Source organism: Myotis myotis, unplaced genomic scaffold (genome assembly GCF_014108235.1).
Source record: "Myotis myotis isolate mMyoMyo1 unplaced genomic scaffold, mMyoMyo1.p scaffold_m19_p_12, whole genome shotgun sequence".
Classification (NCBI taxonomy): domain Eukaryota; kingdom Metazoa; phylum Chordata; class Mammalia; order Chiroptera; family Vespertilionidae; genus Myotis; species Myotis myotis.
Window position 1 is genome coordinate 2,148,132 of NW_023416316.1, and position 24,370 is coordinate 2,172,501.

Consider the following 24,370-nt stretch of genomic DNA (forward strand, 5'->3'; position numbering starts at 1 on the left):
CTGGGTCCCGCGGCCTCCTTCCTTTCAATGCCCAGTTTCCTCTGGGACTGCTGGCCTTCCCTGGAGCTCAGAGCGGTCCTGTGTGCCATGGGCTGTATTCAGAGCATCGGGGGCAAAGCCAGAATCTTTCGGGAAGGCATCACGGTGATTGACGTGAAAGCCTCCATCGACCCCGTCCCCACCAGCATCGACGAGTCCTCCAGCGTGGTGCTCCGCTACCGGACACCCCACTTCCGTGCCTCGGCCCAGGTGGTCATGCCGCCCATCCCCAGGAAGGAGACCTGGGTAGTGGGCTGGATCCAGGCGTGCAGCCACATGGAGTTCTACAACCAGTACGGGGAGCAGGGCATGTGAGTACTGCTCAGGAGCAAGCTTCGGGGGCTGCTTGGGTGTGGAGCTTGATGGTCTGGGTGAGGGGTCAGGACCTCACCAGGGGCAGAGCGGGGCTTTAGGCATGTCCGGAAGGGACCTCTGAGTCCTCCTTGGCCACGTGACCTCCTAGAGGGCTTGCGTGTTGCCTCAGATTGGGCTCGTGGCTCTTGGATCCTCTTCCTCCCCTGCCCCCCGAGGTTGCCAAGAAAGCAGAGGAGCCCTGGCTGGGTAGCTCAGGGGTTAGAGAGTCGTCCTGATACGCCGAGGTTGTGGGTCTGATTCCCGCAACCAGTGAATGCATAAATAATTGGAACAACCAATTGATTTCTCTCTCTCTTCCTTCCTCTCTCTCTCTTTAAAATCAACCAATCAATCAAAAGCAGAGGGAATTCCATCAGGCGCCTCTTTGACAAAGCAAGCATGCTGTCCGGACCAGCAGAGGCTGCGGCTGGGCCCCAGGCTCCGGCCCTGCGAGCCCACGTGGCGGCCGCTCAGGGAAGGAACTGGGCGCCTGGAGCCGCCTGAGTTATCTGCCCAGAGCCGTGTGGCTGGGTCGGAACTGGTCTCTGGGGTCTTCAGACGCGCCTCGGCTTTGGGTGGGGGGAGGGGGGTGCTTCACTGTTACCCGTGGTGTGTTTGAGAGGACGGGGCCAGTTTTAGAGACCAGGTTTGCTTCGTGGGGTCGCATTTTTTCTCTCCAAGGCGGTAGGCCACTTATGTGGACATCAGTTTCAGGCCCCAGCGGGGCCCTGACAGCTGAGAGGAGCCCTCTGGCCTCTCTCTCCAACCTGGCCTCCAGGATAACGGAAATCTCGGGACAGGACCGGGCCCTGGGCTGCTTTTCTGGCATGTTCCCTGGTCCCAGGTGGTCATCCTGCGAGTGGAAGAGCAGTGGTGGACTTCACCTGAAGAGCCAGCCTCAGGCAGGGGGGGACAATAGCCGTTTCCGGGGCCCGGGGGCCTCTCCGAGGGAGCTGCCCGGCCACTCTCCCGCAGCCCCTCTCTCAGCGTCCATTCTGTGCAGCACCCGGGTCTGCAGTGAGGATGAGGCGCCCAGGAGCAGGACTTTGGGCTGTTTGGGAACATCCTGGGCCGCCTGAGATTAGAGGGGGTATGGAGGGCATAGGGATGGGGGGACACCAAGTGCTACGGCTGCTCCACCACTGAGTTATAAGGGAAACGGGAACACAGTCAAACTTAGACGAGGGCGTAACCGCGATCGCCCGATGAGGCCTATCTAGATGGACACTCACGATCCTCTGCCAACCTGTTTCCACGCCCAAGCCCTTTAATTCCCGAAAGCGGCCCTTAATCCAGGCCGGGGGGCCGACTTCCCATTCCAGAGGGAAACGTGAGCCTCAGCTATTTGGTGTGAGCCTTTCCTAAGAAGCCTTAAGCGCGAAGCCTTCGGGGCTTTGCGAGGCATCCGGGCAACTGGCGGGACGAAGGGGTTCCAGGGCCTCAGGCCAGGGTCTGGGGTTGGGTAGGCAGGGCCCTTCAGCGCAGGGAGGGTGCGGGTGCCAGGAGGGAGAAAGGGGTGTGATGTGATGAGGTGAATGTGATGTGCGGCGGGAGGGCACAGGCCTGGCTCAGAGCCTCAGCCTTCCCATCTGTGCACAGGGTTTCCAGTCCTCCAGGCCTTGCCCCCTGTGCGGCGGCTCTGGTGACGCCCAGGCACTGGCTGGAGGCAGGCCCGAGCCAGGAGACCCGAGACGACCTTTCTCTTCCTGTGCCAGTCCTTGCCTCCTGGGTGGGGAGCCCAGGGCGCACCTCAGCTGCAGTCACCTTGCCCTGGGCGGCCATCCAGGCTCTGCCGCTTTCCAGGGTGTGACCTGAGCCACTCTGACCATTGGTTTCTTCCTCTGCAAACGGGGGCGTCCTAGCCCTTACGCCATGGCTCATTGCGAGAATGATGGGAGACGCTTGTCAAGCGGTCGGCAGCATGCCAAGCTCCCAGCACAATACTCAAGGCAAGAGGCCTTCGCCTTGAACGTGATTACTGTGATGGTAATTTGGGTGATTTTCTGATGGGGAGGCAGCGACCGCATCTGTAATGAGTTGAAAATCGTGGCTGAAAGCAGAACGCCGATTGACATAAGCAACCCTTGCAGTGAGTCTTCTCCCTGGCCCCGGCCTTCCTCTTGTGACACAGGGCAACTCCCCGACTTCTACAAGTTTTGAAATAGTCGTGAGCGACTGGCGTTTCCAAGGGGCTGACGGCCGGCTTCCTGGCTGCCTTCCTGCTTCCCTTGGTCCGTCCTCTCTCCTTAGGGCCCCTCTGTTGGTCAGGACCCTCTGTGTCGGCGTCCCGCCCTCCTGGGCTCCAGATCCCAGGGGGAGGGCCCAGTCCCAGAGGAGGGGCAGGGTTTAAGGCTCCCTGGGGGGGTCGTGTCCTTCATGGGCTCAGACCCTGGGGTCGGAACGACTGACCAGTGGTGACGCCAGGGCTTGAGGGTTCAGCGCTGTTATCGGCTGCTGTGCGGGTTCGTGAGATGGTTCGTGTAGGTGACGCCCCGGGGCTGAAACGCTGAGTTGGAAGCTGCTGGACTTACTATTAATCAACAAAATTGTTTTAAGAATCACCGAATATCGCGGCTGTTCTGAGCCGGAGCCGCTGGGAACGGGAAGGGCTGGCTTGGAGGAGGCCTGAGTGTGAGTGTGATGCAAACACCCTTCCCATCCATCTCCCTGACCCCCAGCGACTCTTCATGTCTTTTGCCCCGTGACATGAGAGTGAGGAGGGAGGAGCCGGCGGGCTGACCAGGGGCCTCCCGCTGCCCAGAACTGCCCCCTGGCTCCGCCGGGACCAGAAGCTGCGCTGTGCGTCATAGGACGTGGTCCAGAGCCCCTGGGTTCCACCTGCTCGATGACAGCAGCCCCCAAAGCCCTGTTGCGACAACCAAAAGTGTCTCCAGACACGGCCGGCTGTCCCTGGGAGGGGTGCGAAGCCACTGCTGGTTGAGAACCACCGGACGAGACCCAGACAATTTGACGAGATCGGGCGCGTTCAGGGTGGTAGAGACCCAGACAATTTGAATCATTCAAGTGAAAGCCACGCACTGGGCTTCCGTGGCCCGAGGCGGGCCTGTCACACGTGGGCTTGTACTCAAAATAATTCCAAATACTTAACCAAAACCTATTAATACCCCGGACATTACCCCGCTGGAGATTAACCTCTAATCCAGGGGAACTTTTTAGAATGACAATCTGGGTCTGAAATATTTAAAGGGGACAATAATGTGACTCCCACAGACAGCCACACAACGCTGAGCTTCTCCGAGCCAGCCTGAGAGGATGCTATATGGTTTTGGGTCCAACCCACATTGCTTTCAAAGCCTCCCCCCCCCCGCACCCCAAACTGTTGGAGACACCTGCCTCCACAGCCCCGTCCCCCGCAATTCCTCAACCGCCACTGTCAGCTGGCACAGTCTTCTGAGTGACAAGTCACAGTTTCTTGCCTGTGTGGGAGACGCTTCACATTGTCCCCAGTTTGCCCCTCTCTGGAGCCCCCACGGGAATCTGGCCCACGGCTGTGGCCAAGGGCCTGGTTCGGTTCTGGCTCTGGGTTCTGCCAAAGGGCAGACCTGGGAGGAGGAGAGGAGAGCAGCAGGGTGTGGCCCAGCTCCGCCATTCACTGGCGCTGTGACCTTGGGCCAGTCTCTCAACCTTTCTGAGCCTCACCGTTCCCATCCTCGAAGTGGGGAGAACAGGCCTTCCCTCACGCAGGGGTGGTGGGGGTTACGTGAGGGGAGGCATCGCGAGCACCTAGCACAGCGCCTGGGGCATCGGAAGGTGGATCCGTGGTAGCTGTCAATGTCATAACTGCTGGTGATTAATTATTAATGAGCAACGCTGGCAGCGTCAGCATAAAGATGGCTATACTGTGTTGTCGCTGCGGCTGCCTCCTCTCGGGGTTGGGTTTCACGCACCCGTCTACAGTGTGAGCGCCCTGGACGATGAGACGTGTGAGGGTCTTTCCAGCCAGAAGGTGGAGCGGCAGGGGCTGCCTCAGGGTGAGCGGGTAGGAAGGGCCTGCGGCCTGGGGCTGGGGCGCTGGAGCTGCTGGCCTGCTCCCTCTCCTCTCTGTTACTTTCCAAGGACCTCATCTGAGGAGGAGGAACCAGCCCGAGGCCTGAAGCCACTGCCCAAGGAAGCTTGCCGCTCCAGCGGGTCTGGGACAGGCCGAGGGACGGCCGGTGACCACATGGCCTCTTCCTGCAGCCGGGCCTGCGCCAGGGGCCCGCACAGAACAATCGAGGATGCTGCTTCCTCTCTGCGACCGGAAGGTGGCCTCCCCCGTCTGCTGGGCCTGGCTGAGGGCGGGCAGCGTGGGTGGGAGAGGGAAGTCCTCGTTTCCAGGCTTTGGGGTGGGCGGAAGTGGCGGGGGACTGCCCGGCCAAAGAGAACTCCCCCTGCCAGCCCTGGCCGCGGGATCCCCCCAACCCTCACCACTGAGGGCCCCAAACAAAGGCTGGCTGTCCGGGAGACGTGCGCGAAGGCAGCGCCATGATCAGGGAAATAAATTAAACACACGTCCATATTTTTGCGGATCGGGTCTGGGTAAAATGAAAAAGATCAGTAAGTGGACTATGGTGGCTCCCAGGAGGGAAAACATCGGATTCTAGGTGGCATTGGAAATAAGCTGTAAAAGACATAGGGAGCCATTTTTCATTAAAAAGACGTCGTGACAATGGGGACGTAGACTGTGTGTGTGTGTGTGAGAAAGGTCTAGAACAGCGGTTCTCAACCTGTGGGTCGCAACCCCTTTGGGGGTCGAATGACCCTTTCACAGGGGTCGCCTAAGACCATCGGAAAGCATATATATAATTACATATTGTTTTTGTGATTAATCACTGTGCTTTATGTTCAATTTGTAACAATGAAAATACATCCTGCATATCAGATATTTACATGACAATTCATAACAGTAGCAAAATTACAGTTATGAAGTAGCAACGAAAATACTTTTATGGTTGGGGGTCACCACAACATGAGGGCCTGTATTAAAGGGTCGCGGCATTCGGAAGGTGGAGAACCACGGGTCTAGAAGGATGTTTACCAGCGGGTAACCTACCTTGGAGAGGGCGGGCAGCGCGGAAGAGACGCTTTCGTTTCTCACTTTGTGCACTTCTCTGCGGCTGGCGCTTAAAAAAAAAAAAAAAAAAAGCACAGCTTTTACGACTAAGAACTGAAGTTAAACAGGTGCCATTGGTCTATTCCTTCCTGAGAGGCCCAGGGCCCGCGTGGCCTGGGTGGAGAGCCGCGCAGGGCAGCTGGGGCTAGTGTTTGGGGACCCAGGGCAGGTGGGGAGAGGGGGGCACTGCAGCCCCTCCCCCAGAGAGCAGGTGTTCGTGACCCGTTTGGTGGGGGGCCAGCCTGGTGGGTGCCCACCCGCCTGGGGCAGAAGTCAGGAAACCGGGTCCCACTCTGGCTTTAGGGGGGCTTTTGGGCCTCCGTTTCTGTAAAATTGCAAAAATTTGCAGAATTTGAACTTTTTGCAAATTGTCAAAACTGTTTTCTTGAGGACGAGGCGAGACCATCCCTGGGTGCCCGTCGGGCCCAAGCCGGGGCCGGAAACCAGCCGGCAGGAGCTGGGCGGCCCCAGGCCGCGGCCTCGGTCCTCCCGGGACTGTCGCAGTGCCCAGCGGGCACCGTGAGACTAGTGTCAGCTTAGTGCCACTTGAATTTAAAGCAGCACATTTATTTTAATATGTATGAGAAAAAATATATCGATATGTATTTAGCGTATTTGTTATTTCAAAGGTATTTCTTAGGAAAAGTTGAGTTGAGTTTTTTAAAAAGTGATTGATTTGAAGGAAAACAATGCAGGTGTGTGCGCACAGGACCCCAGTGAAGAGACAGGAAGTCGGCTCACTGCTCAGGCGGAGGGGGCTGGGTCCGCAGTCAGAGTCCCGCCCACACCCACGGGGAGGGGCCCCCAGGCTCACCACCCTGCTGGCTGGGTCTGCAGGAGCCAGGGGTGTGCCCCGTGGTCCCCGGAGGGCCTCCCCCCGCATACCCTGGGCCTCGGGCCTCCCTGGTTTCCCCTGCCCTCTCCTGAGAGGCCTTGCACTGGGGCTGCTGGGACCGGTGGCTGGGCCTGGAGCCACAGGGTGACCGTCCCAGCCCTTGTGGCCTCAGCAGCCTCAACCCCTTCTCCAGCTCCAGGGAAGGTCCTGCTGTAACCCCTTCAGACCCGCGTTCTCAGTCAGGCGTGCTGCTCAGAGCTGTGTGTGCGCGCGCGCATATGTGCATGTGTGTGGACATCTCTGTGTCTGTGTTTCTGTATGTGTAAGGGGCGCACCAGCAGCGCAGCTTCGGGTGAGGGACCCGTGGGCTCCGCCCTGCCCACAGGCACTGGTCCAGGCTCCAGGGTAAATCTGAGGTCTGGCCCTGCCTCCCGAGATCCTCAACAATGACCGTGTGATTATTTCATCCCCCGTGAGTGTGCCAGGAAGCAGCAGCAGGAGCACCGCGTGGCATCGGCCTCGTGGGAGGGTGAGGGTGGGCTTCCTGGGGACTCAGAGCTGAGCCAGGGGCACCGCCCAGGAGCACGGGGGGTGGGGGAGGGGGGGCCCGTTAGCAGTGGTCAGCACACTCAGTAGTCAACAGAGCCAAATATCAACAGTACAACTATTGAAATTTCTTTTGAGAGCCAAATTTTTTAAACTTAAGCTATATAGGTAGGTACAGAGTTATTAACTTCATTAGGGTACTCCTAAGGCTTAGGAAGAGCCACACTCAAGGGGCTAAAGAGCTGCATGTGGCTCATGAGCCACAGTTTGCCGACCACGGTGTTAGAGGAACTGAGAATGGTTAGAGCAGTGGTTTTCAGCCTTCTGGCCCTTTAAATACAGTTCCTCATGTTGTGACCCAACCATAAAATTATTTTCGTTGCTACTTCATAACTGTAATGTTGCTACTGTTATGAATCGTAATGTAAATATCTGATATGCAGGATGGTCTTAGGCGACCCCTGTGAAAGGGTCGTTCGCCTGCCAAAGGGGTCGCGACCCACAGGTGGAGAACCGCTGGGTTAGAGGGTCTGCAGAGGGTGAGTGTGAGTGTGTGTGTGTGTTTTGTGCCCACACACGTGGGTGCATGGGACCTGGGCTTCAATGATATCGGCTTTAAGGGCCATGGAGAGTCATGGCAGGTGTGACAGGGTTGGAGGGAGGGATGGTGCGATTAGTGTGTTTTTAAAAGATCACTCAGGCTTCTGCATGGGGCGGGAGGGGCGGCTGGGAGGCCTGGGCTGCTGGCTGGGGTGAGGTCAGGGAGAAGGGGGACTGTCCCAAGGCAGGAGGGAGAGTCAGGGATGGTGGGGGCTGGAGGGCACGGGGCCCCCTCCATCTCTGCGGACCAGGGCGGCACCCTGTCCATTTCTCTCTCAGCTTGTGGCCAGCGTCAGTGACGGGTGCTCTGCAAACTCTCGGGTGGGTGCTGGTGGGGACTGCAGACGGAGCTGGGTGTGGAGGGAAGCCGAGGGGTCCCTTTCTGACGTGATGGGGGGGCCCAGAAGGCGGCTGAGGTCTGGCGCCAAGCCTGGACTCCCTGCTGTCCTTTGCCTTCCTACACCTACAAGGACCCAGCACAGCCGGGGTCTGGAGAGAAGGTGGTGGGGCAGGTGGACCAAGGCCTGTGGACCTGGGGCAGGAGCAGGCGTGTTCCCACCTCCAAGCAGATCCGTCGGTTGTGCACTTGTGCCAGGCCTGGTGCTGGGAGCCTTGCTTACTCACCCCTTTTGGTGGCATCTGCGAGTCAGACACTGTATTGCTCAGTGTGTGCAGGGAGGGGGTCCGAGCCCCCACTCCGCCCTGTGGGCAAAGCACTGAAGGTCGGCCTTGATGCCCAAGGTCATTCCAGAACCAGCAGGAAATCTCAGAGGAGGCCCAACTGCGTGGAATCCACTCCCTGCAGAGCACGTGGAGTCTGAAACCACAAGTGAGGTCAAATCAGGGCCGGCAGAGCCTAAGTGCTGACACCTCCCTCCGGCGGTCCCAGAGGTCTCTATGAATTGGTTTACTGTGTACCAGGTAACAGACATCAATGTATGTGGTCACCCCCAGACCGTGCAAGGTGGGCGGGGCTGTCCACAGTGGACCGATGGTGACCCCCAACTCAGAGATTTGCGACTTGATCTGTGCCAGACTGAGACTAGACCCAGGCCTGGCCTGTGGCCCCCAGAAGCCGTGCCCTTAACCTCCCTCCCTCCCACCTCCACGATGGGCACACCGGCCGTGGGACCTGAGCCAGGCCAGGCTGGCTGGCGATGACTTGGAAACGGATGCCTTGGCCCTGGTTCTGAGTAAGAGCCCACGAGACACGCTGTCTGCCAGCTCATGAGGACCGTCACCTGTCTGGCTGAGCAGGGGCTTGAGCCTTTGGGGGCTGGGGGAGGAGAGGCATTTTGGAATTTGGGGTCAGAGGCAGAGAGGGAAGCCGTGGTGATACTGGGAAGTCCCCACTCCCCAAACAAGCCAGCTCAGGAAGTGAAAGGGGGCCAAGGAAGTGCCAAGTTCCTTTTGCAAGTTTGCTTTCTGCCTTCTACCATGTTTCTGCAAGCGCACGTAACCACTGGGAGCGGACGGAGCGGGTGCCTTCGAAGCGGGCCTCCGCCGCAGCGGGCGGGGCTGGGAGAGCAGAGCGGCGAGATCGTGGGGACCCGTGGGCACTTGGGAAATGTGAGGTGATTTGAGCTGCTGCCCAGGTTCCCTCCGAGAGATGAACTCAAGGCCCTGGGCAGGAGATGGCTACCCAGGCAGGTGCCATCCTAATGTGTGACTTTCAGTCAAATAAACAGGAGGCAGATGGAGAAAACCAAAAGCGAGCCAAGTCACGTCGGTGATCATTCCTCCGATAGCGTCCCCAACTTTGCTAACTGCGAACGTGGCATGATGTGTTTCCATAGAGGAATGCATTTATTTATTGTGATGCGATATACATGAAAGTTCCATCTGGGCCATTTTTAACTCAGTGGCATTAAGCAGACGCACATGGCTGTGCACTCATCTCCAGCGCTTTCATCCCAGGCGGGAACTCTGTCCCCATTCAACACAAACCCTCAGCCCCCGGTGACCATCCTGCTTCCTGTCCCTGTGAACTGACTCCTCCGGGGACCCCGTGTGTGTGGAATCACAGTGTCTGTCCTTCTGTGTCCGCTTACTCCCCGGCATCACGTCCTCAGGGCTCCTCCGTGTTGTAGCAGGTGTCAGAATTTCCCTCCTTTTACGGCTGGATGATGCTCCATCGTGTGGATGGACAGGTTTGTCCATCACCCGCCCTGGGCACTGGCTGTTCCCGCCTCTGGGCTGCCGCGAATGCTGCTGCTGCGAGCAGGGACGCTCGGGCAAGGCAGGGTCCCGGGCACCGGTGGCGAGTGCGGGTGTGCAGCACTCTGGGGGCCCAGCGTCCTGAGCTGGCATCACGGGCCGGGCGGAACCAGCCCTGGACCACGCCAGGCTGCCCAGGTCCGAGTGCCACTGCTTAGTCCGGTCACCTTGGGAAAAGCCCGGGCCCGGCTGCGCTCCTCACCTGTGCAGTGGGGCACGTGACTGCTGATGCGTCCCTAAGGGGGGCTCCCAGACACTGCTGTGTCCTCGGAGCAGCTCGGACGGGCTGAGCGTTGTTATAGCAACAGTAGTGACGGCAGTGGTGCTGGCAGCGACCAGCTACGGGCATTCACTGTGTGCTCTGCCCTGGGCTGGCACATTCTTGTCTTCCTCAGTGACCCCAGCAGGGACATGTGTCTGCTCGGGGTCTCCCACCAGGGAGGGGGCAGCTGAGACTGGCAGCAAGGCCTGTGGGGTTCCAGAGTCTGAGCCCTGGGCACCCCGGCTGCCTGCTCCCGCCCCAGGAAGGCTGAGCCCCAGGCCTCTAGCAGCGAAAGCCCAGTGCGGGCTGCTGGGCAGCGAAGCGCGGATGTCTCCCAAGGGCGGGGCTGAGCGCAGAGACGGGCTGGTTAGGCTTTCTTGATCCTACTGCTCCAGGGACCGGCCAGCCCGGCAGGGCGATTCCGGCTGCATGGTGCTTCCTCTTCTAGGCAGGCATGAGCAGAAAGGAAGGGGGGGAGGGGAGGAAGGGGCAGCTGGGTCCCAGGAAGCCTCAGGTGCTTGCTGTGGCCTGGGGGAGGGCCTGGGAGCCCAGACTCCCATGAGGGAGAGGAGACACGGAGGTGAGAGGCCAGCCCCTAAGCCAGCGGTTCTCCACCTGTGGGTCGAGACCCCTTTGGGGGTCGAACGACCCTTTCACAGGGGTCGCCTAAGACCATCCTGCATATCAGATATTTACATGACAATTCATAACAGTAGCAACATGACAGTTATGAAGTAGCAACGAAAATCATTTTATGGTTGGGTCACAATATGAGGAACTGTATTTAAAGGGCCAGAAGGTTGAGAACCACTGCTCTAAGCAGAGGGCCCTGGGTGCTGGTTCCTACACCCGAGGCCCATGCTAGGAGGAGGGGCCGGAAGCACCCCCTTTCACAGGTGAGGGCACTGAAGCTCAGGGGGCAGGCATTGCCCCAGGTCATGCACTGGTCAATGGAGGGGCCAGGACTCATCCCAGATGTGCTAACTCCGTGGCCACTGGGCTCTGAAGTGTGGCCTTTAAAGCAAGAGAAAGTCATGGACCAGAGGGGCGGGCAGCCGGCGTCTGCGTGCAGGCCCCCTGACGCGCTAAGGGGCCCAGCCTCTCGGTGCCTCTGCCTCTGCCTCAGCCACGGTCCCACGAGGCCGTCCCAACAGCAGCTGGCACAGCGGGGCAGGGCTCTCCTTCCTGTTCCCCATCCCCTCGGGCTGGGCAGCCAGGCTTCCCGCAGCCCAGCCGGGAGCCGGCGGGACGGCAGTGGTTTCAGGGGGAGACCAATTCGAGACGATGCAAGAGAACGGTGGGTTTTATGTGTGGGGGGGAGATGCTGGGGGAGCCCCTGTTCGCCGCCATGATGTCGGATGTCTCTTTACTGTCTGGCCCCCCGGGAGTGAGCCCCCGGGCAGGGGCGGCAGGAGGCCTGTGGGCGGCCGCTGAGCACACTGCCTTCCCGTCCGCAGGTCCAGCTGGGAGCTCCCGGACCTGCTGGAGGGCAAGATCCAGGCCATCAGTGACTCGGATGGGGTGAACTACCCCTGGTACGGCAACACCACGGAGACGTGCACCATCGTGGGCCCCACCAAGAGGGACTCCAAGTTCATCATCAGCATGAACGACAACTTCTACCCCAGCGTCACGTGGGCCGTGCCCGTCAGCGAGAGCAACGTGGCCAGGCTGACCAACATCTACCGGGACCAGAGCTTCACCACGTGGCTGGTGGCCGCCAACACCTCGACCAACGACATGATCATCCTGCAGACGCTGCACTGGCGCATGCAGCTCAGCATCGAGGTGAACCCCAGCCGGCCCCTGGGCCAGCGCGCCCGCCTGCGGGAGCCCATCGCGCAGGACCAGCCCAAGATCCTGAGCAGGAACGAGCCCATCCCGCCCAGCGCCCTGGTCAAGCCCAATGCCAACGACGCTCAGGTCCTCATGTGGCGGCCCAAGTACGGGCAGCCGCTGGTGGTGATCCCGCCCAAGCACCGGTAGCAGCCGCCGGGGCGCCGCGACTCCAGCCATGACCGCTCCAGCAGCCCCACGGGGACGCCCAGCATCCAGCAAAATACAACCGTTCTACCTTGTCCCGCGGGGTCTCACTGTGCGCCCGCCCGACGGCCTCTGCCCTCTCCGAGCCGCTGCCTCGCGGGGAGGGGGGACAGCGGGACAGAGTAAGGTGAACCCCAGGTGCGCCCTCCCGTCCTGGGGTCTGGCCTCCTCTCCTCTCCTCTCCTCTCCTCAGTTTCATTCACCTGCAGCAGACGCCCACACAACAGCTTTCAGTCCTTTTTCTTTAGACGCCTCTCTAGGAGGTGCGGGCGGGAGGAGGGGGAGCTGATGAGTGACAGGCCCGCTCTTACTGACCGTGGGTGCCGGGCCCTCCCATGCGCCCACCCCCCCGCCCCCCCGCCCTCCCTCACGCGGCCTTATGTAGACTTGCTTTGCCAAACTTTTGCCTTAAGCTGAATTGAAAGGAAAACCACCGAAACGGACCTAAAGCAGGATCTCTCTTCCGCTGGACTTTCAACTCCTGCCGGGGGGTTGGGGAGGGGTTCGGTCCCAAGGAGAGGGACTCCCTGAGCCCCTCCTCCCGGGCATCTTGGGACAGGGGCAGGGACACAGACCTAAAACCAGCGGCTTATTCTTGTGTTTCAGCAGCAACAAAACCACAGACAGACGCTGCCTAAAGAGCCCCAGGGGGAACCCCCACCTCCTCCGTCCCCCGTCCCCCGTCCCCCGTCCCCCGTCCCCCGTCCAGGTGGCTCTGCCGGGGCTGCCCTCTCCTCTCTTCCCCGCAGCCTTGCCTTGCTCATGAGTCGTGGAGAGAGGGAGGGTCCTGGGAGCTGCGGGTGGAGCCCCGGGCATTTCCGCCCTCTGTGCCCAGCACCATCGTCCCCTGGGGGTCTGCCCCCACATCTCACTCAGTGCGCCTTTTCCTTCCCATCCACACTGGTCTCAAATGCGGGGGCGGCGGGGGGGGCAGCCACGTGGGCCCAGGTTTAGCTCTAGTTGGCAGGTAAGAGGAAAGGCACCCCTTGCCCTCCAGGCTCCTTCTCAGGGGACATCTGAACACAGCGCTGGAGGGAGCCATGGAGGGAGCACAAGGCTTGCTGGGCTTTAGCCTGTCCTAGGAAGTAAGCCAGGGCCCAGGGTTGAGCAGCGTCGGAGCGCAGTGGAGGCTGGTCGGGGACAGTGTGCCAGCCTTTGAGGGCCACCCTCCCCTCGATCTGGGCACCGGGAGTCCCAGGACTCGGTCCCCAGGGACACCACGCTTTCTTAGCGATGTCTGCCTTGAAGGCTGCTTGCAGGAGCTGTGGGGGGTGCCCCGCTGAAGCCCCCTTCCTCCAAGCTTGCCAAGCCCACAGCTCCATCACCCAGCCCCCGCATTCAAACTAGTAATAACAAGCACAGAAAACCATCAGCTGAGAAAAATGACCATTTCTGCACACAAGCCACCTGTAGGAGCTCCAGTGACCACACAGGAGGCGTCGGCCACCTGGTCCTCGCTCCCTCGTTACCCACGTAACAGTGTATTTATTCAGGGGTGCTCACCGTCCATCCAGTCCCTCCTGAGCCCCGCTCCTGACAGGCGCGCAGCTATCCTGGGACAACTGGATTGCAAACCGCTTGGTGCTTGGGGAGCCTTCCCCGGAGCTGCTGGTTCCCCTGGGGGTGTGTGAGCCCCGCCTCGAGGTGAGGGCGGGGAGCGCTGGGTCCCAGCTCCCCGTGGGTGGGACGGGAGGGCCCTTCTCTGCACTCAGGTCTTTCTTGTGCTACAATGGAGAATGGGCCCTGGCGGGTCACGGCGGAGGGGCTCTCACTGGGGTGGAGGTGGAAAGAACAGCAGGGGGGTCTGAGCTGTTTGGGGGCAGAATCCCTCCAACTCGGACTTGGAGAAGGGGAGCAACCCTGTCGGCTGGGGTCAGCGCCTTCCCGTGGAGGGCAGGCCCGGCTCCCCTGCCTCTGCCTGGGCCCCTGCATGTCTGGCCCTGCTCACCCACTCCCGACCCCTCCCTGCCACCTGGCCTTGCCCAAGACCCTGAGAGGCTGCAGGGCCGGCCAAGGACACTCCCCCTCCTGTCGGGAGCACAGGCCGGGCTTCTGGCCGGGTCCCCAGTCCCCTTGTGTCCCCCCGTATGGACACTGGCCCAGCAATAAGGACCGTGGAGAATACTGTGAAGCAAACCAGTGCACTTACCAGGAGGCACAGACTCTTGAAGAAAATGTAAAACGAACCTTTAAAAAAAACAAAAATATTCACAAAGAGAAATAAAGTGTCATTTTAAAGTAGGGTTGGCCAGGGTCTGGATGTTTCTGAAGTGGTGGTTCATTGTGGGGTTGCTGGTGCCGTAATTCGGGGGCACCTGTGGGGCTTGAGCTCAGGGCCAGGGGGACCCCAGGAGGGGCAGGCCACTCGATGCCACCGCTGCCATCCCCGACCTCGGTCCTCACCAGCGTCCTGGCTGGTCCCTGTGGGGAGGAGGGGGGCAGGCTTGGGGTGGGGCCAGGGCTGGGGGCAGCTTGGCTTTTTGGCAAACAGTAGAATCCCCCATGAACGGGGTGAGTGTACAGACCTGCAGACCTGTCCTCCTAAGGAGGGAGCTGCTGGGCCACGGGATCCAGAAGGTGGCTCTGCCTGGCCCTCAGCCAGCAGCTGATGTGGGGTGTGTGTGTGTGTGTGTGATGGGGGGTGGGGGGCTGCACGGATGCTGAGCCCTGCAGTTCATCCTGTCTTCTAATCAGACTTTCCTATGAAAGGGCAGAGGCGGGGGGCTTGGGGGTCCTGGAGTGGGGATGGGCCTGAGAGGGGGCCATGGACTGGAGCCATTGGCGAGTCTGGGCGAGACACCAAGCCCTGCTGAGCCCCACCTCCCTTGCATGGGACATGGGCTCTCTGAGCAGCCTGCTCCTAGCTGGTGGGGCCAGAACACCCCGCTGTTGGTGTCCAGGTGTTAACTAAGAGTCCTCACGACCACCCGGGGTTACCAGGATCCCCATTTCAAAGATGAGGAAACTGAGGGAGAGTGAAGGGGAGAAGCTGCCCAAGGCTGTGCCTGTGGGAAGAGTAGGTCTAGGATTGGAACTCAGGCCCCAAAGCCCAGACACTGTGGTGCATGCGTTGGGTGCTCGGTCCCAGTGACTGTTACAGGCAGGCCCCAGGCCTTCGGCTCGCTCCCTCCTGGGCTCCCGGGGCAGGAAATGCCTTTCTCCCCCCACCTGCCCCCGGGTGTAGTCAGTTCTTGCCCACAGTGAGCTGGGCGCATTGCCTCTGAGGAAGGGCTGCCCGGCCACTGCAGGCCATAGGCTTGCCTGCCGGGCATTGCCCATTCACTGGGCATCGGGATCGGGTTTCTCCTCTGGGTCCCACCCTGCAGGAGCCCAGCGGCATCCTGCCTTCTGCCTCCTGCCTCCTGCCTCCTGCCTCCGGGTCGGAGCCACGGCAGCAGGAAATTGCATAACAGGATCCGCTGGCCGCCCTCCGCCCAGAAAGCTCATGGGTGGTGCAGTCACTGTTGCAGTTTGGCTTTCGGTTGTGGAGTCGGCTCCTGAGCTCTGCCTGCGAGAGAGCGTGGGGTGTGTGTGTACATGCATGAGTGTGAGCAGGGAACGGGTGCAAGCCTCGCCGGCGGGAGAAGCTGAGCTGGGTCACAGCGGGACAAAGCCCCAGAGGCGCGGGCACCCCACCTTCTTGCAGCCACGCAGCTGAGCAAGGGCACCAGGATGGCAGCTGCACATGGGGTGACATTTGGGCGGGAGGGGCCTGTGCAGGGAGGGGTTGCAAGTAAAGTGGATTCCTAGTGGCCTTTCCTCACGGTGGAAGCCCTCCAGCCTCTCGGGCTGATAGCAGGTTAAATTTAGAAATCCCAGACTGGGATGAAACAGACACCAGACCCAGCCAGCTGCGGCAGGAGCCGGGACCTGGGAGAGCCTGCTGTCCGGGCGGGACCGCCCACCTGCCCCGGGACGTCTGGGAGAAGCAGGTGCCCCGGGAGCCAGCCACAGCCTGCCTTCCAAACGGAGTGCCGGCGAGGCCGCGGCCCTTTCGGGTCACCATCCATCACATCGCGTGGTGCGTTGCCCCTTTTACAGACCAGGAAACGGACTCTCGGAAAGGGTCAATGGACTTGCTAAAGGTCACGCAGCTGGGAAGCGGCAGAGCTGGGCTGGTTTCCAACAGCCCTCGTGTGTCTGCTCAGTCACTGCTTTTTCTGAGACCACCCGGCCCTTCCACACCCGATTCTCCCAGCGAACTGCGGGGCAGCGGGCCTAGTGACGCTGAAGAGGCGCACAGCCCGTTGGCACTGGCCGGTGGGAACTACTAGATGCCAGCACACACGCCCCAGCAAATGAGCTCCCTCCGAGCCTGTGTCCGACAGGCACTCACACGGCTGACACGGTCCTGGCGCTGCCGCCCGCGCCGCCCAGGCAGGGCCTGCCCCTTGCCCCCGGGAGTGAGACGCAGACAGGGTCAGTTCCTCCACTGGCTTGGCCTTGATTCATATTTTTGGTCCCTTTCAAATCCAACAGACAAAGGGCGGCACGCGGGGTGTTTACTGCGAGTGGCGCAGTGAGCGGCCCGTGCTATTCTTGGCGGCCACTTGACTTGCGGAGTGAGGCCCGCTGGCCGCCTCACCTCGCACGCCCGTTTCCCAACCCGAAGCCAGGACACGCACACCTGGCCCGTCCGCCGTTGGACTTGGAGAAATGTAGGGGTTGTGCTCGGCGTTAACCACGCACGGGCTGCCTGAGAGTGAGGGCGCTGGGCTGGTGTTTATACCGGACTAGACTTCTCAGGCCTAATGCCACCGCGACGTCCAGACAACAGGACTTGCTTATCCATGACTCTCAGTATCAACAAACAGATCTAGATGAATGTAGTACCATTCTCCCTTTTTATAGAAATGAAACTGGGGCTCAGAGAGGTTAAGTGACTGGCCTGAGATCACACAGCGAGGACGGGACCCAAACCAAGGCACATCCATGGTCTTAACCAATAAACAATTCCTTCCCCTCTTCGGGTCTCAGTTCCTTTATATATATATTAATATATTTCTTTATTGATTTCAGAGAGGAAGGGAGAGGAAGAGAGAGAGAAACATCAATGATGAGAATCATTTATCGGCTTCCTCCTGCACGCCCCCCACTGGGGATCGAGCCCACAACCCGGGCCTGTGCCCTTTGCCAGAATCAAACCTGGGACCCTTCAGTCCACAGGCCGACGCTCCATCCACTGAGCTAAACCGGCGAGGGCTCCTTTCTATATTTAAGGAGGAAATCAAACAAGATAACCTTCAGCCCTAAAACACTGGGCTTCTTTAATTCCCACCCGGGCCAGCTTTGCCTCCCTGAACACACAGCTCATAGCCAACACACGTGGTGAGGAAAGGGCCTGGGTACACTGTGCGTGGCTGCGACAGCCGGACCGTGGCCGCCAGGAGAAGGCACGAGGTGCATGCGTGCTGCCAGGGGGCCGGCGTGGGGGGAAGTGCTTCTGGACAGCGACACTGGCCCCACCATCCGTGATGCTGGCCACCACTTGGTCCGAGCACCACTTGGCTTGAATGTCTCAGAGACGATGTTTATTCGTTTCCAGAACGGCTCAACATGAAAAAGAAGTCCCTATAGACAAGCGTCAGGGCTCAGCCAGGTCAGCTGCCCGAAGCCTGAGTCCAGGCCGGGAATCGGCTCAGAGCAATTGTTGCCATTTGAGAAAGAGAGGCGCTCCCTCTGGGCCCGGGCAGGAGGGCCTGGGGGAGGAACCCAGGCTGCCCCCTCAAATTACCACATGCAGAACCTTGTGACATAATTGTAAGTTTCATTTACCTTCGCAGGGGCAAATGCTGGTTTCCTAAAACACAGAGAATGAAACTGAAAAGCAAACATCCAAGACTTGAGGATTCTAAATGCTCTGACAATATCGGCGGGTGACAAGCTGCTCCATCCGCTCACACAGCCCCTTCCGTCAGCTGCAGCCAGTGACTCAAACCCGGCATGCGGCCCTTCCTGCTCCTTGCTGGGTACCCTTCGGCCAGCTGGAGAGCTGGGGGATGGCAAGACGGGCAGGGGGAGTGAGCATGCGTGGCTGTTCTTGTCTGCAGGGAGAAACCTGCCACAGGCCAGGGTGCAAGGGGTCCTCTCCCTGCGCTAGCCCTGCCCGAGGGCGTCCCTCCTGGGGGAGGGGGTGTCCGGGTCCTGAAGTGAGTGCTGCTGGGTGAAAACACTGTGGGCGTGGACTCAGGGCAGGGGCACTGGGGCTTGTCCGCTCGAGCCAGGGAAGCCACCTGTGAGCTGGCCGTGCCTGTGCCAGGCACTACCCCGCGCACTGCGCATACCTGCCCTGAGCTGTGGCATTGGCCCTGTTTTAGCTCGGGCCACGGGCACCTGTTCCAGCTGGTAAGTGGTGGAGGATAGCCTCGTCCCTGGGTCTGTGTCCAGTTTGTGCTCATCACCCACTGTAAGCCACGGACAGCTGCTCCGGCTGCAAGCTAGCGCCTCCCTGGGCTGGTGAGAACCAGAGGCCACCGCCGGGAGGTCTGGGCCAGCACGGGGCCTGGCTCTGACGCTGGTGTGATGGGCTGGCTCCATGCCCTTGAACCTTCTGTAAAAGCCCTGCCCCCACCTCCTCATCTCCTACGGGGGTCTGGCTTTTTTTTTTTTAATCTTCCACCGCACTAACTGGTTTGGCTCCTCGGATAGAGCATCAGCCTGCGGACGGAAGGGTCCTGGGTTTGATTCTGATCAAGGGCACAGGCGGGGTTGCTGGCTCAATCCCCAGTGGGGAGTGTGCAGGAGGCAGCACATCAATGATTCTCTCTCATCATTGATGTTTCTCTCTCTCCCTTTCCCTTCCTCTCTGAAAACAATAAAAATATATATTAAAAAAAAAATCTTCTACCAAGGAGTAAGGATATATTTCCCATTGATTTTTAGAGAGAGTGAAGGGAGGAGCATGGGGGGGAGAGAGACATGGATGTGAGAGACATTGATCAATTGCCTCCCACATGCACCGATTAGGGGCGGGGATTGAACCTGCAACCCAGATATGTGCACTTGACTGGGAATCGAACCCATGACCCTCCTGTGCCCAGGCTGACACTAACCACTAAGAAACTCCGGCCAGGGCGGGGGTCTGGTAGTCATTCTAGGGGGGGCCATCTATCCCACAGGTCCCGCCTCTTGCTGTCCTGGAGCCACCAGGGCTGAGACAAGGCTGACGTGGTGCCTGCCCTCATGGAGCTGACTGTCTGGGGGGAGGGGCAGATCAGACAAACCAATCAAACAACCAGTCACACATATAACCAGGGGGAGAATGGACCGGAGCTGCTGGAGTAGAGCAGGGCAGGCAGCCCAGGGAGGCGGTGGGCAAGGGAGCGATCTACACCGACTGCAGGCCGAGCAGGGGCGCATGCGGGGCACTGGGCCAAGGCCAGACAGGCCACTGGAGGAGCAGAGCAAGTGCCCAGGGACTGGAGAGGACGGCGAGAGGGGGCAGGAGAGGCAGGGGGACCGCACGTGTGACCCGCAGGCCATGGTGAGGATTCCCAGGCGGACGGCCCAGCCTAGGCACGGCTGTCACAGCCTCGGAGGGTTGGGAAGCACTTCTGCTTCTGGTCGGCGGACAGTGCTGGAGGGACATGCGAGGGGAGCTGGGCACCACTGCAGCGTGCTGCCGGCCCCGCCTGCCGCCCCTCCCTGCCGGAGGCCCTTTCTTTGCAGCTGGCGGTCCAGGGCTGACAACAATGTGGAGAATCTCCGGCCAGGGCTGCGGAATGGACGGGGTTCTATTTATAAGCAGAGAGGGGCTGAACAATGGCGCAGTGGGTCTGACCTCCTGTGGGACTGGAAAACCTCAAGCCAGACCCCGGAAGAGAGAGCAGAGGAAGGAGGGGATTAGACGGCCGAGGGCGTGCGGCCAGCTGCTTCCTCCAGACCCGATTCCCTCACCGGAAAGCTGGCAGGCCCATCTGTGTGTGGGGCGTGCCCACCCCACGTCGCTACAGACTCAGCCTCTGCCCCTCCCTCCTGGGGTTGCGGTTTAGACAGACAATGACCATGTGCAAGGCTGGAGCCAACAGGATGGGGGCAAAAACTACACGACGGACGGAATGTTTGCTGTGGTCCACGTCCACGGTCAGCTCACTTTCACGGGGTGGACAGGACAGCTGTGTGGTGAGGGCTCAGCAGAGTCCCTGGTGCCAGTGGCCCGGTATTTCTTCTAAGACGAATGACGACCTTGGGGAAGGCGGGGTGGCCAGCCTAGCAGAGGGCAGGGCAGTGTGGCACAGCCCGGGCTCCCTCTGGCTCCACCACTACCTGACTCGAGACTCAGCAAACCGCTCATTCTCTCAGCCTCCCGTGCTCACGGAAGATGTGGGTTATGGCATTTCGCTTGTAGGTTGAATGTGAAAATGTCCGAGAAGCACTTAGGATGGACAGTATCTGGCGCGAAGGATCACCCAGTGAACCACCACTATTGTAATCGAACACACGGACTCGGGGTGCAACCACGGCCGCCACTGAAATCAGCCCCCAGATCCGCAGATTCCCAACTGAGGCTCAAAAACACGGCTGACCCGCGTGGGCCACTGGACTCCGCGTGTGAGTGGGCCCGCGCAGCTCACACCCACGCTGCCCCAGGGTGGATGGCACAGGGAGGGATGTGTTAGACGCAGCCTGTGGGAGGAAGCGGTGCTTCTGCCCGGCGGCGACCCCAGCGACAAGCCGTTCCCGAGGAGCCTGGTGCCAGCAGGACGGTTCCAGGTCAGAACGATTTGGAAATGGCAGCGACTTCCCTTCATTGACTGACGAAGCACACATGAATGTTAAAGACTCTAAGGAGTCTTCAGTAAAGAGCTATTAATTTTTGTTCTGTCCGTTCTTTCCCCAACTTGTGTGACCAGGAAGCCCATTAGTTCTGGCTCAGAATAAACTCCCGTAGGAAACACTGAAGCCAGCCGGGGTTAGGGCTAAAACAACCTCAGGCCAACTGCTCTGTCCACGCGTGAGCGATGAAGGAACCGGGGCGAGGAAGGAGGGAGAGCAGAGCCCCTGCTCTCCGTGCAGCAGGAACGAGGGGTGTAAGAACCAGCAGATGCCGACAGCACCAGTCAGGTGTCCATGGGGAACTGTGGACGGGAGCCCACGAGCTGATGAACCTGGGGGTTGGGAGGAGAAGGACTGGGAGCCAGGCTGGCGGACACAGGGTCACTCCTCCCCCCACAGTACTGTCCCGAAGGACGGAGGCTGGCCAGGGTGGGGACACTTCCCAGGAGGCCTGCAGAGCTGTCTGAAGGGCAGGAGGGGACAGTCACCTGTGCTTTCACCTATGTTCTTGAGCAGGTGCCCAAGGACAGCTGAAGTGAAACTCTGTGTCCCACTTAAGTTTCAGGAAGGTCCCTTCCCTGGGTTAGTGGCAAAATAATTATGTCCATGGGCGTCCGACGCTCAGAATCGGGGGATGGAGTCACAGTGACTGTGGTCAAGGCCTCACAGTGTGGCCCCAGACCATCTGCACCAGAACCACCTGCAAAGCTGGTCACACACACAGATTCGAGGGCCCCACCCAGCGCCGCTGGATCAGAACCCCAGACGTGAGCGCTCCTGCGTCAGCGCTGCGGCCAGGGCTCACCCCTCACCACGGGCTCTGTGTTGGACAAGGGGCCACCACCAGGGGGAAGATGCCCCCAAGGGCTGTTTGCCCCAGATGCAGGGCAAGGTCCTATAAGGTGTGAACCCACGCACATGGGGCCAGATGCTCACTTTGCCCACCCTCACCCTGCCCGGCTGTGCTCCAGTCTCCACCTCACCCCGAGGGAAAAGCCCTCACAGGAGGAGGCCCGGTGCCTGGTTCTGTCTCTGAGCTACTGAGGGGTAGAGTCCGCGGCCGCTGCACGTCCTTCCGGAAGGCCTGACCTGAAACGCCTCGGGAGAAAGCAGAACTGCAGGCGTGCAGCAGGCCAATCCGAGCGGCCGGGCCAAGGGGACCGCTGCAGGTGCATGGGCATGAAGGGGACATGACCACGCCCATGGGTCACATGGGCTCTTCCTGTGCCTGGGAAACCCGACTCCTGGCCTCTGTCCTGCTGCCATCAGAGGCACCGATTATGAACACACAACGTTTACATCTAGAAAAGCCACGCAAAACCACCAGCTCCTTAAACCGCCACCCCCTTTCCTTCCTGCCTTTCCCAAGTTACTCAAGAGACATAGCGAAGCCAACTGTGACTGCGGCCCTGAGCAGCTGTGGTCCCTTCTCCTTACTGGGGCCCAGCCCCCACTCACCCCGCCCTGCCCACCCCCTCAGGGAAAGGCTCCTCCCGGGGCAGGCTGGAGCCGAGGTGCATTCCCGGCCCATACCCAGAAGCTTGGGTTTCAGGGGCTGCAGGCTGGCTGCGCTCTGAGATGACCCCTGCCACCTACCAGGGTAATCGACCCCAAAAAAGGAGAGGAGAGGGCTCCCACGCCAGCACCACATTCCCCGCCGACGGTGCGTGCTGGGCGTTATCGGCCGCGCACAGCTGATACGGGCTGTGGAGCACTGCCACATGCCACCTCGATGGAGGATTAAGGCAGAGAATTTGAGGTCAAGGGTTTAGGCCGAACCAGCTTCTATTTATAAAAAAGCGCCTCCGGGGGAGACAGACAGGCAGGAGACTGGCTCGGCCTGCGTGTCGGTCGACAGGACGACACACCGAGGCAGAAGGCACCAGTCACAGTGCTCCCTTTCAAGCGTGGCCTCATCATGAGCTGCCCATCAAAATTCAAGTCCCTTTGTCTCAGGACAGCTCCTGTGTAGACTAGGGAGCTCCACGTGCAGGAACAGCCCGTGCCTGGCTGTGCGCGACCCAGGCACTGCCCCATGCTCCGTGGCTGCGGGGCCTCGTGAGAACAGGTGGGGGCAGGCTCTTCAGTTCCACACGGACCGAAAGAGCACACGCTAAACTTCGGAGGTCACGCTCTTTGAATGAGGCAGATGCCCTAGGTCAGTGATGGCGAACCTATGACATGCGAACCCATTTTTTTGGTTGATTTTTCTTTGTTAAATGGCATTTAAATATATAAAATAAATATCAAAAATATAAGTCTTTGTTTTACTATGGTTGCAAATATCAAAAAATTTCTATATGTGACACAGCACCAGAGTTGTTAGGGTTTTTCAAAATGCTGACACGCCGAGCTCAAAAGGTTCGCCATCACTGCCCTAGGTGATAACAGTGGGGACAGACCCCCACAGAGCAGGCTGCGTCCCCTGGGGCCCTGGGCGCACCGCACTCCTCTGTGGGCGGGAACAGCCTGCACTCGGCGCTGTGCCGTCGTGGGGTCAGACCCCACAGCAGAGCGGGACCAGCAGCCAGGCTGCGCTCGTGGGCCTCGGGGAGCCTCACCTTCCCCAACGTGAAGCGTTAGTAAGACATTTCAGCATTTTAGTTTCCCAGCGCGTGATCAACAACTGCCCTTCCCAATGCTCCCTGCTGACAAGCACAGATGAAGCGCGGCATGTTCTGGGCGGACAGATAACGGGATCCCACACCTTTTCTGCTGTGAGGGGCCCTTGTCAGCCACTGCAGTATCGCCGCCTAAGAAAGGAAATAGCCCAGACCTGAGACCCCGCCCGACAGGCACTGTGGAGACTGAAGGTCGGACCTCTGGGCCGGCCTTGCCAACGCTCTGCTGTGACACCAGGAAGTAGCACGTCTCCTCGACCCCGGGCCTGCGCAGGGTCACCGCCCTGTGGCTAACAGTGGGCCAGTGTGTGGACCAATGTCACCGTCACTTACGGAGATAAAGGCTGTCTTCTCAATCACCCGCCTGCCTCGCCTCCGGAGCAGAAGACATCAGCTGTGGGACACACGGCGCTAAGGGCCAATAGATGAGCTGGGCCTGCTCCCAGCACAGCCCCGCGGGCATCAGCGCCACTGGTCTGTTCCAGGTTTGCCTCCCGGCTACCTAACCTCTAAGGGGCTACAACCTCTTCCGAAACTCCGCTGGCGCCTGCGTGAGTTTCTCCCCGCCACCCCGTCAAAAAGCTGGCACCGAGGGTCCCGATACCCAACAGCAAAAAGGACACAGGAGGATACGAGTTATTGCCTTGGAAGGTGACAAGCGGCCATCAGTCTCTTTCCTGTGCGGAGCCCTGGGTTTGAGCAGACGGGGAGACTGGCTGACTCCCGTGCTTGTCCTTGAAGACGTCCTGCTGGCCAAGGGAAGGTGCACCAGCTTCTCAGAGCCACAGAAACAAGGAGACCTCTGTCCTTGACTGTGACCTGAAAAACCCACTTACAGCCCAGTGGGTGTGGCTCAGTGGCTGAGCATCAACTTATGAACCAGGGGTCATGGCACATGCCCAGGTTGTGGGCTCGATCCCCAGTGGGGGGCGTGCAGGAGGCAGCCGATCAATGATTCTCTCTCA

The 24,370-nt window shown here is 60.0% G+C and overlaps 1 protein-coding gene and 1 long non-coding RNA gene across 3 annotated transcripts; one reads left to right on the forward strand and one right to left on the reverse strand.

Moving 5' to 3' along the window:
- On the forward strand, window positions 1–12,341 carry FAM78A (family with sequence similarity 78 member A). 2 transcript variants are annotated; one of them, XM_036329324.1, is made up of 2 exons: window positions 1–350; window positions 11,424–12,341. In XM_036329324.1, exons 1-2 carry the CDS (start codon window positions 28–30, stop codon window positions 11,950–11,952), a joined length of 852 nt encoding a protein of 283 aa, XP_036185217.1. In that variant the 5' UTR covers window positions 1–27; the 3' UTR covers window positions 11,953–12,341. The 2 variants fall into 2 exon arrangements, with proteins under 2 accessions (XP_036185217.1, XP_036185215.1); XM_036329322.1 differs by lacking the exon at window positions 1–350 and adding an exon at window positions 10,671–11,263.
- Window positions 5,325–24,353, reverse strand: LOC118666950. Its single transcript, XR_004971109.1, has 4 exons — window positions 24,039–24,353; window positions 23,739–23,799; window positions 8,112–8,304; window positions 5,325–5,516 (listed from the first exon to the last, which is right to left on the reverse strand). It is a non-coding gene; the product is annotated as an uncharacterized LOC118666950 (long non-coding RNA).
- Window positions 24,354–24,370: the final 17 nt, after the last annotated feature.